General features: G+C 45.3%; 2 protein-coding genes and 1 non-coding gene across 3 annotated transcripts in view; 2 read left to right on the top strand and 1 right to left on the bottom strand.

Moving 5' to 3' along the window:
- Positions 1-1579, top strand: part of LOC120611507 (melanoma-associated antigen 10-like) — a 1907-nt gene extending 328 nt beyond the window's left edge. Inside the window, exon 3 of the mRNA XM_039873954.1 lies at positions 573-1579. Within this exon, the coding sequence (XP_039729888.1) occupies positions 573-1579 (1007 nt within the window). The remainder of the gene's footprint in view (positions 1-572) is intronic.
- A 280-nt stretch (positions 1580-1859) lies between these two features.
- On the top strand, positions 1860-1933 carry TRNAA-UGC (transfer RNA alanine (anticodon UGC)). The gene has a single exon. It is a non-coding gene; the product is annotated as a tRNA-Ala (tRNA).
- Positions 1934-6098: 4165 nt separating this feature from the next.
- Positions 6099-11646, bottom strand: part of GABRE (gamma-aminobutyric acid type A receptor subunit epsilon) — a 20527-nt gene continuing 14979 nt past the window's right edge. Inside the window, exons 7-9 of the mRNA XM_039873945.1 lie at positions 8561-8713; positions 8254-8453; positions 6099-7972 (exon numbers count right to left, since the gene is read on the bottom strand). Coding sequence (XP_039729879.1) covers positions 7613-7972; positions 8254-8453; positions 8561-8713 — 713 coding nt within the window. The 3' untranslated portion in view covers positions 6099-7612. The remainder of the gene's footprint in view (positions 7973-8253; positions 8454-8560; positions 8714-11646) is intronic.

The raw sequence follows: 11646 nt of genomic DNA, 5'->3' as shown, positions 1-11646 counted from the left end.
CCACTCCACTCCACTGTCAGCCCCACAACCTTGGGAGTACTGTCTTCATTCTGAGGAGCTGTCTTACTTCTTCATTCAAGATCTTAGGGGACAGACCTCCCAGGAGAAGAGACCCCTGCGAGGCCCAAGAGCATCGCTAAAGAGGAGACGTGTAAGTTGCCTTTGTCAGAAACACCTAGAGTGCTTTTCTCAGCTGAGACCACTCACATTGCCTCTCCCCCAGGCTCGTGTATCTCCATCACCTACCTCTTGTCCACATACCTGTGGCTGTCTGACACGGGTCATCATGCATCGAGCTCCGAAGCGACGACGCTACACGATTGAGGAAGGCCTTCAGTCCCAAAGCGAGGCACAGGACCATGCACATGCAGAGGTTCCTGAGGCTGAGGAAGAGGATACTTCCTTACCCTCCTCCAGCTGCTCCTCCTCTCCCTCCTCCTCCTCCTCTTCTTCCTCCTGCTCCTGCTCTTCCTCTTCCTCCTCTTCCTCTTGCTCCTGCTCCTCCTGCTCCTGTTCCTCCTGCTCCTGTTCTTCTTGCTCCTGCTCGTCCTCCACCTCCTCTTCCTCTTCTACCTCTTCCACCTCTTCCTCTTCCTCCTCCTCTTCTTTCTCCTCCTCCCTCTCTTCTTTCTCTTCCTCCTCCTCCTCCTCTTTGTCCCGCTCCTATTATCCGATCTCAAGCATCATAAAGGTACTTTCTGCTGCTGCTGGGGGATCAAGTCCCCTGCAGAGTCCTGAGAGAGTCTGCGTCTCTCCCAGTGTTGCGATAGTCACTCCATCAATCGAATCACATCAGGGCTCCAGCAGCCAGAAAGAGGAGGATCCAAGCACTTTGCAGGCCCTGTCAGACACTGGGCCCTTGCTTACAGATGCCATATATCATAAGGTGTCTAATTTGGTGAATTTCCTGCTCCTCAAGTATAGAATAAAGGAGCCAATCACAAAGGGAGAAATGCTGAGTAGTGTCATCAAAGAGTACCAAGATCACTTTCCTAAGATCTTTAGCCAAGCCTCTGAGTGCATGCAGCTGGTCTTTGGTATTGATGTGAAGGAAGTGGACCCTAGCAACCACTCCTATGTCCTGGTCAACACCTTGGGCCTCACCTACAATGAGATGTTGAGTGATGAGCAGAGCATACCCAAGGCTGGCCTCTTGATACATATTCTGGGTGTGATCTTCATGGATGGCAACCGCTCCTCTGAGGAGCACATCTGGGAAGTGCTGAGAATTATGGGGGTGTATGATGGGAAAGAGCATTTTATCTATGGGGAGCCAAGGGAGCTCATCACCAAAGTTTGGGTGCAGGAACAGTATCTGGAGTACCGACAGGTACCTAACAGTGATCCTGCTCAGTACGAGTTCCTGTGGGGCCCCCGGGCCCATGCTGAAACCAGCAAAATGAAACTCCTAGAGATTTTGGCCAATATCAATGATACCACCCCCGATGCCTTTCCTGTCTGTTATGAGGAGGCTTTGAGAGATGAAGAAATGAGGTCCCAAGCCAGAGTTGTTGTCGGGTTCAATGGAGTGGCTAGGACCAGGGCCTATTCTAGGGCCACATCCAGCGACTTGCCTTAAGTGAAATCTGAGGCAGATTTTTCATTCTGTGTTTGAAGAAATCAGTCACTGTTATAAGTCGTGAAGAGGCACAATGGGGATTGGGAGGATTAAGTATATAACATTTTTGTGTTCCTGTTCTATAATGGTGGTTTGGAGATTGTTTTTCCTTTTTGTTTTTTTTTTTCACATCAAATTCCTAGTAATAAAAGGTCTTTAACTTCAAATTCTAAGTTTACAAATGAAATTTGTCATAAATGTATTGCTCTTTATCCAGTTTAAGAAATGAATGTTGGGGGGTGGCTCCATAGTGTAGTGGTTAGCACGTCTGCTTTGCATGCAGAAGGTCCTGGGTTCGCGCCCCAGGTGGAGCCATGGACCATACCCCGGGTGCACCGGACGGGCCCCGGGTGCACACTGCGAGCACGTGGGGGGAGATGCTCTGCTTTCAGAGATCTAGTTGTAGGGAAAAGCGGCAGCATCTCTAGGTCAGGGGTGGAAGTGGGGTGGAGTGCATGAGGGAGAATTAAAGGGGGGGAATGTAGGAGAAATTAAATTTGAATAAATAAGACTTCTGCTCACTGACTCATTTATTACACAATCATTAATTAGGCATTGGCTCTCAAAGGAAGGCCCTGTGTTAGTGGTGGGGACACTAAGATAAGCAGGAAACACCCACTCATAGAATGATCCTGTAGGAGCTGCAGTCATATAAGGAAGGTGCTGAGGTGTCCCCCAAGTCCTACAGAACAAGTAAGAGAAGGGAAGATGTGGTGGGCTCCAGAGGAGAGCACTCAAGTTTCGATGGCCTGAGGTAGGGCAGTTTGGGGCCTCGGGAAACTGTGCTTCCCTCTGTGGGGGCTGATTGTAATGAAGCTGGGTGGTGGCCACTGCCAGGGTCAGCAGATGATGTGTCTTGGGATCATGACAGAAAAGCCTGGAATGGAAAACTGCAAACTTAGCAGTTATTTTGGGGATAGTAGATAAACCAGAGAGCAATCTCCATCTGGGACAGACAGGGACGGTGTCCTATACTCTTGTCCCAGTGCAGTTGACAGCATACAAACTAGATGTTTCATACTGATCATCTGCAAGGTTTTGTGGAGAAATATGGTGATATTCCTTTTAAGTGGTTCCCAGAAGCCTCCAGACTGACATTCTTTTCCCTGGCCATGGAAAGCTAGATACAGTGCACTAAAAAGATTTTTTAATTACTTTGTCTTGAGTGTAATTTGCACAGTTCTAAGCGAGGGCTAGATGTTTGGTGGGACTCGAATGAAAATTATGGTTTGAATATAAAAGCAACTGGGAAGGAAAAAGTTGGGCTTTGATTCAAATTCTAGGAGCTTTGAGTTGCATCAGACCCACTTACTTCACAGGTGAAGAACCTGAGGCCCACAGGGCCTGGTAATTTTCCCAGGACCACATGGCCAGTAAATGACAGGGCGGAGATTCATCTGGAATTCATCTGGAATCCATGCTGTTCCCATCCGTCCCAGCCTGTGGCTGACCACCTGACTTGTAAATCATTTCTCAGTACTGCATGATGCGTCTCAGGCGATAAAAAGAGGGACCCTGTGGTCAAGGTACTAAAAGTAGGCCTAAGGAAGGAAGGCGACAACGCAGATACTGTCTGCCTCCATTATTTACCTAGGGTCTTCCCAGGGTTCCTTGAGAGCCACGGTGCTGGTGTTTCTGTCCAGTCTCAACACTTTCCCAAGTGACAGGGCCCTTCCCCTGGTCTTATCCTGTGTGCCTTCCTGTCCAAATCTGGAACCTGGCTTGCTGACCAGCTCATCACTGCTGCCTCCTCTGAAGGCTATGACCACTCCCAGTGGAATAGCCCAAAATCTGTCTTTATGCCCCCAGACATAAAGCATTTATACTCCCTGCTGAAGTCCCCTGGCTCTCCTGTCCCACTGCCCACCTACATCAACAGCCCCTTCCACATAAAAGTTGACATTGGACAACAGTTTTTAGACATCTGGTCATGCCTCCTGGGTATCTTCAATAAACTCTATGTTTTCCAGATGAGCCTATGAGCCTGATTCGGCCCATAATCTACCAGTTTGGGGATGTAACCCTGCAGTTAGAGAAGGTTTCTAAAAGTGCCCAATATTTACAGTAAGATTTCAGTGGGATGTCTTATTGGAATCTGGCCCCTGAACACACAGATGAATCAGCTTACCTAGGTGGTCAAAACCCAAAGCCTCCTTTGTGAGTGGTGAATGAGAAAAGACCATGGAAATCGCTGTGGAGAAAGCTAAATTCCCCCAAAGCTGGAGCCCCCTCGTAGGTGAAAAATGGTTTCTTGGTTGACACGTGTGCCCTAATTAATAAAGAAAAAAATAATTATCCATCCTTCTACTGTGTCTTTGTCTGTGTGTCTGTCCCACAGGAAAACGATTGTTTCCAGTGTGCCTAATGGCACCTACAGAGGTGTTCAGGTATGTTCGGTCGTGTAGAGGGTAGCAGAGACACAAGATTTTGGACATGCATCAGAAGGAAGGAGAAAATTCTCAGCCAGCTGAGATTATACACGTTACCTCAAAGGAATTGCAGAAATGTGTATAAAAGAAATCGCTATTGAGTGAAGATGGCACAGCTCCTCTGCTGAGATTTACAGAATCCTTTGAAAATTACATGTTATCTTGTATTTAAAATCATCTGTCACACAGTAGGCATCTGAAAAAGTTGGAGAATTTAAGGCAAATTTGGCTTCAGAAATTCCTCCAAGAAATGGTTATTGTTATTGCCATAGAAGCTCTTGTTTCTCCAGCTGCTAAGATTGTTGGAGATTGACAGTCTTCAGCTGACTCAATTCTCTGGACATACACAAGTTCTTGTCCCTTCCACGTTCAAGCTCACATCAATGACTGCTCAGTGTAAGAGCATGCAGGCCCAGCTCCTTTGCCCTGATTTGTGACAATTTGGAAGGCCCATTCCAACTCCAGAACTTCCCATGTGTTCAGCTAAGTCCCTTATTGTGACTGCATTGCAGGCCAATTCCTTCTCTACCTAACTTTGCTCCCTTCACTCTCCCACACAGGCATTGACCCAAAAAGAGCTCCACAATCAACTGACTGCATGCCAATATCATTCTCAGAGACTTCTTCTCAGAAAAACTAACCAGTGGCAGTATTTTGCTATGCATTTTTTTTTGCTTTTGCTTTTGTTATTATTCTTAGTATGAACAAAGTTTTCAATATTTTTCTCTAGAGTTACTGGTGTTTTAGTTCATGCCTTTCCCATCCCAAGAATATAAACATATTCACTCATATTGTCTTATGGTTTCTTTAAAATCTTTTTAAATCTTTGATTAATCCATAATTTTGATATAGAGAGGTAAAGACCCAGTTTTATTTATTTTAAATGATCAATTACTTTTCTCTCACTATTTATTTTAAAATTCAATCTTTCCCCAAAATTTTTCTAAGATATAATGTGTCTTTATACTTTTTTCGATTTTCTAGATTTCAATCCTTAACTCCTTTTTTTCCTACTGTTTGTAATTGAAATGCTTAAATTATTAATTTTTGTGCAGTGTTAGCTGCATCTCATGCATCTTAATATGTAGTTTTTCTGCATTAATTTTATTTTTTTAGATATCATGTTCCCAATTATGTTTTTAATTTCTTCATTTTAAAAGAATTGTTTCCATGAGTTTTATTTATTTATTTATTTATTTATTTATTTATTTATTTATTTATTTTGAAATTTACAAATGGTAGGAATTTTTTTTGTTCTTTATTGCAGTGTAATTAAGGAATCTGGTTTACACTATTTCTGTTTCAAAATGCATTTAAATAAGTGCTCACAAATTTACATGTCTTCATTGGTCAGGAGCCAGGCTACCTTTTGTTTTCCCCCTGCATCTTTCTAATGTAAATAAGAATGAGGAGCTATTTGCCTTGTTCTAAATTGTTACTTGTAATTTGCCATTGGCTAGGACCTCAGAAAATACACAGTAAAGACATGTGGGTTTCTTATAGGGAAAGTGTTTGATTATTATTTCAAGAACTTTATACCCAACATGTTGGTTGTTCAGATGCCATTTTTGTCTCCTCCTTGGTTCTTGTTGTTTCTGAGTTCTTTTAGAGTTGGATGTGTCACAGAGTGCCAAGGCAAACACTTCGCAATATACCTTTAGAGACATTTTGTTTGAAGGGTATATCAACCAAGACACTCCTCTTGATGCTTCAATATCTCCATCTTTACATGGTGGGAGTAGTGTTCTGAGTCTGCTGGCCTGTGGGAACATTCTAGCTCTGAGTAAGTGAGGCTAGAATGATGGCCAAAGCAAAAGAGCCATGGAGAGGACCAGAGGCCTAGACGCAGGTAAGATGATCAATAAAAGGAGGCCACCCATTTGGTCACTCTTTTCCTTTCAGTTCTGCACAGAGAGCAGGTACATGTGCATGCTTTGTAGGTCTGTGAGGCCTTGGATGGGAGAGGGAGACAGACAAAGGTTTGGGTTGTTTAAGATTTAAAACCTGAGCTGAAAACAGACTTAAATGCCACAGGAACCAGCCACACTTCGCATGCTTTGCTGATATATTTATTGATATATTTCCCCTTTTCAGGTGATGGTGACAAAAAGCAGATGGATCCCCTACCCAATCCCCCCCCCCACAATAAAATACAGACACAGATTTCATTTAGCATATACAAGCATTGGGGCATGTCCAAATTCATCTCACTGGGTTACCAGATCCAGGAAAGATTGTATCTTGGGGGCAGTCTGAGCACCTAAGGCCCAGAAATTGAGCATGCCAATGTTGAAGAGAGGCTGCCACTCTGGGCCCTGCCACTGGGGTGCCAGCAGAGGCTATAGAATTGAATCATGGTGAACAGAGATGCCTAGCCCTGTCATGCAGTCTAGAAGGTGACAGTGGGCTCCTGTGTAGTTTCCAGTGAGATCCACAGTCCCATAGAAATCTGTGCCTCAGGGTTCTCATCTGAAAAATGGGGATAAGAATCCTGCCCTGAATCTATCACAGGGCTATTATGAGGTTCAAAATAGAAATAATTTGTCAAAAAGTGCTTTGCAATAGATAAAGTGCTATATAAATTTAAGGGACTTCAATTGATTGATTGTCATTGTGAGAGTGCCCCGGGGATAAGAATGGACTGGCTCTGGGTCTCAAGGCCGAAGAAATGGCAGAAATTCTATGCTGTGCCATAGGTTGGCACCAATCAACGCAGGTAATGCCCACTGCAGAGCAGAGTCCTCTTTGTTTCTTGGCCCTAAGAAGTCACCATGGCCTAGCACCTGGGTCAGGGCTGGGAAAAGTCACTAGGGGAAGTTACAATAAGAGTTACAGGGGTAAAGGAGGAGGAAGGAGATGGCATATAAAGCAGGGGGTTATCACTATTATCATACACAAAAATAGAAACCCACTGGATGCAAGGCATTGAATTGGTAGTGCAGATGAGGGACAGAGGCAGAGTGGGGGAGGAGGTGTCACAGCAGCAGAGGGAGGGATACTGTCCCAAAGAGGCTAAATTGCTGGCTCCACCCCTCCTAAAGGGATAATGCCAGTGTCTGTCTATCTGTACGGAAGGCGGGCAGGGAGATTGAACCAAGAATACAATAATCTGACCTAAGGATTCACACCCCCCCCACCTGGTTATACTGCTACCCAGCATCTTGAAGAGGTTTCAGAAACAGGCAAGCAGCTGGTCTGTGCACTTTGAGGCTGACGCCAGAGCTAGGCCTGGAGCACTATAAAGACAGTATTGAGATTCTTGAAAAGGGCAATGGGTGTCAGCACTGTTGGGAGATAGTTAATTCGCTCATACATGGGCACGGTGACTGAGAGCCTAGAATTTTTTAAGGCTTAGCATCAACAGTGTTCCTCGAGGAATAGAGCGGGGGCCATTTTACCTGAAATGGGCTGCCAAGGAGATTCAATGAATGGGTCAGGCAGGGGAAGGAAAGACACTCTCTAGTTACTCCTACTGCTGCTGCTGCTTTCCCCCAACCCCCTTGGCAAGGGGTGTGGGACCTCCTGGGGAACATGGAAGGCTGCCCCACAGGGTACCAGCTGGTACCTACAAGTTAAGGCAAACAAGCCAGTAGATCACATTGAAGAAGAAGAAGGTCACTGGGAAAATAACTCGCGAGTAGTTATCCAAGCGGTAGATGTGGATGAAGAGGCGGCCCTGCTGCCACAAACTACCCTTACAACTGCGGGCCATGCACAAGTACTTGCACAACCTGCAGCGGCTGCCAGGGCACTGGGTGCGACCAGGGCGGAGGGATTGCTGAGCGGGGCAAGATGGGCCCTCCTCTTCATCACTGTCCTCCTCGGAGTCCTCGATCTCGCACACAACATCCTGCTGCTGGCGGGCACGGGCGTGGGCAGAGGCGCGGGCACGGAGAGGGGTAAGGGCACGTGCACGGGTAGGTGGCTGAAATGGAGAAGAAAGAAGGGGAAAAAGTCAAGGAAAGATGAGCCAAGCCTAGGTGCTGACTCAGGAGTTTCTGGAGATTCTGTCCTTGGCACATCGTTTTTGCCCCCCAGAATCCCCATCATCACATCAGAAAGTTTATTCGACTCCCCACAACACCCTAGGTTATCCCCCATCACTGTGAGCTGGCCATCACAGTGATGTGCCATGAGTCCTAGTGCCCTCACTTGCATGCCTCCTTACTCCAGAGCCTTGCTACCACTCCCACACCCAGCTCATACATGGCGAACTCTTGGAGAAGTGCGGCTTTTCATGTAGTGGTAGATCAGGAAACTGAGCAGAGCAAACTCCAGCAGAGCACAGATGCAGAAGGCGAAGCAGACACCAATATAGAAATCCAAGGCTGTCATACAGGAGACACGTGGGAAATTCTTCTGGGAATAGGAACTCAGTGTGGTCATGGTGAGTACAGAGGTGATCCCTGTGAAAGCACAAGAGTGGAGGTAGGACAGCTACTGATTACACTGCTGAAAGAACCCCTGAGAAGGCGATCCTGTGCCCAGATAGATGTCTACCTTACCCACTTACCTAAAGAGGTCCTAGCTTGAGCAAAATCACTCTTGATCCAAAAGGAAACCCAGGAGATAATCGTGGTCACAGAAGAAGGGACATAGTTTTGAAAGATGTTAAAGCCAAACCGCCTGCTCACATTGAAGAAAAGTGTGGTGACCATGAAATCACCTAGAAAACATAAAAATGCCACTTCATTACAGCACTGACTTGAGGGTCTCCCCCAGGCATGACATGCATATTAAAGATCCCATTGTTCGGCTCATGGGATCCCCAACACAGTCCTAGGATAGAGGCACATTATTCCAGTGCCACATACAGAGGATCAGAAGCCCAAAGAGGAAACACTCTGCAAGAACCATGGTCAGTTAAGAGCTAGGCCAAGGCCAAAACCTTATTTACTTCTTTCTCAGTTCACTGTCCCACACCCTACATCTGTGTTTTCAGGGTGGCAGAAGAGTCAGATGAAACTGAAAAAGCAGCTAGCCCTCTAGATATCACAGCTAATGTCCAGATGGCTGACTGAAGCCTTCATGTTCATTGAGACGACATATCTACTCTGCAGGATCACAGCCTTACACATGCACTGCTGGCCCTTACAATATACAGTTTCAGGAATAGAGCCAGGGTAGCCTGTGCTATGGTGGGGGAAGCACAGAATGCACTTGGCTTCCTTCCTATACATTCATATGCTGGTGAAATGCCTTAATTGAGATGGCCAAAAGAAATCACTCACCCATCCCAAATCTCTGGTGGTTGGCTCCCTGCTCTACAAGAGCTACAGACTCAAGTCTACACTCTAACCTGACACTAATGGCCCACCACGTACTGGCTCCAACTGCCCTCTTACACACACATGCACACAGCACCTTAGCCTGAGCTAATCCCATCTATTCTCAGATTCCCTGCAATAGCTTGCATATTTATACCAATAGTCCAACCCTGGACTTCCTATTCTTAATCTATTACCCTAACTCAAATCGAGTATTTTGGAAAAAACAGAAGAATTAACTGAAAATAAAAATCTAAGTCAGGTCTTCAGAGTATACACCCACAAAGTGGACTGAGGTCTTCACATCCAGTTGGATATCATGTCCTTGATGTTAGCTCTCTCCTTAGATGGTGGTGGCTCCTACAAGACCTGATGACAACCTACCTCTCCAGTTGGGATCTTCTATTGTACCCTTCATACTCTGACGCATTCATCCCAAACACTGCATACCCATCGTGACTCCAAGAATTTGGGGAGGTAGGGGTTTTCTTGAGCCTAGATCATCCCTTTTCACTGTGAAACATCACATTGAATTTGTAATAGCTCAAATGCTGGCTCCTTAGTGAAGCTAATCTCCAAACTCCTACCTCAGTGATACTGTAGAATTCCTTGGCCTTGAATTAAGTAGGCTTTTAAACCCCTTCAGAGTAGGGCTTATGTGATCCCCGTGGCTTGGCTCCTGCCCATCCAAGCCTGGTACAGCCTGGAACCTAGCACACGCTCATCAACAGCTTTGTCTGAAGAGACCAGAACACTAACCTGGCCATGTATCCTCCTATTTTGGAAAGTAGATCACCTGTCCAGCAGATCTGGGTATGTTGCAGCTGAATGAGAGGAGCAGCCTTTCCTACTCACCTTGGCAGCACTAATACTCAAGGGACAAGACTTCTCAGAATCTTCTGGAAAAAGGCAATGAAGTGGTCTGGGGTGAGTGGAATACCTATGTCTAGAGCAGTAGCTTTAGGGATAAAACTTCTCCTCCAAGGATGCTGTAGGGACCACTCACACTTGCCTACTGGCCAGGATGTATTTATCAAGTTCTTAGTTTCTTGCCCTGGGGGCTTGACTGATATTTAAGACAGCCTTACTTAGCTACAACCACTCCCTGAAAAAATTTGCTGAGTTTATATAGTCTTCTTGCAAGAAGATTTATTATCCTATTGGCTTTTTCTGTTTTTATTTTATTTATTCCAACCAAAGAAACTTCTTCACTTGTCAAGAGATAGAAATTTGTCTTTGAAGTCTGAAAGAAGGATACTATCACACACCACTTTCTTATTTCTGAGGAATGCAAGAGCAGGGGTAAAGGGCAAATGGGATAAAAGATACCTGGGGCTATGGAGCCAAAGCAAAAAAAAAAAAATCTAAAGATGCTTGCTTTCTGCTCTTATCTGCTTTGGCCAGACCCCAGTCGGTCACTGCACTGTCAGAAGAACACAATTAAAAATACTATCCAGAGGACTGGGACTAGAAGGATGAGTAAACCTAAAGCCTTAACTAATGAGGGAAGAAAAAGGAACTGGGGCTATATAGCTTGTAAAATAATATGACCCAAGGCTAGAACCATAATACTGGTCTTTTAATCTTGACCCTGTGGAAAAGTGACTAGACTTACTGGAAGTTCAATAGTTTTAGGGGAAAAGAACTAGGTCCAGCAGTGGAAATTCCAGAGATTACAATTTCAGATGATCAGGGAGTGTTTTCTGATAGACAGTTATCTAGATAAGGAAGAAACTCCCTCGAAAGAAAGTGAAGTCCTAATCACAAGTAAGATTTCATCAGAGGTTCAACAGTCACCCGAGAAGGATGACTGACTGACTGGGGGCAAGGTTGGACTCTCTGAGGGCCTCCTGAAACAGATTCTCTGTTTCAATACCAAAGTGGCCAGAGTAGCAAGCTACTACTACATTCTGAACCATTAGGGGCTGAGTACATAAGTTTGTAACAGATGGAGAAAACTGCTCAGGGACTAACTGGAAGTGGAAGAGTTTCATACCAGTCCCAAAGATAACTATAACATTGGAGAAACCATGATTCCAGATCAACCAGTCTTTAGCAGAAAAGGAAGAAGTCTTCATCTTTTCTCCCCAAGAATTCTCCTCTCTCCCAGGAGGTCTGGTGCTTACCTATTGTCATTGCTTTGTTGATGGTACTGGCTCTGGGGCTTTGTAGTCACTAGGGTACCATTTTGAAACAATGCACAGCCATCTACTAAATGGAACCACTAGTGACTTGAAAGCCCCTGGGCCTTGTCTCCTGCCGTTTTTGATGATGAGTCACACCTGTCTGGGGAAACTGAGGTGCAGAAAGGCAAGAAGCAGGCCCAGGTTAG

Source organism: Pteropus medius, unplaced genomic scaffold, assembly GCF_902729225.1.
Source record: "Pteropus medius unplaced genomic scaffold, Ma_sr-lr_union100, whole genome shotgun sequence".
NCBI lineage: Eukaryota > Metazoa > Chordata > Mammalia > Chiroptera > Pteropodidae > Pteropus > Pteropus medius.
The sequence above is the reverse complement of the archived record's forward strand: the minus strand, read 5'-3'. Positions and strand labels throughout refer to the sequence as shown.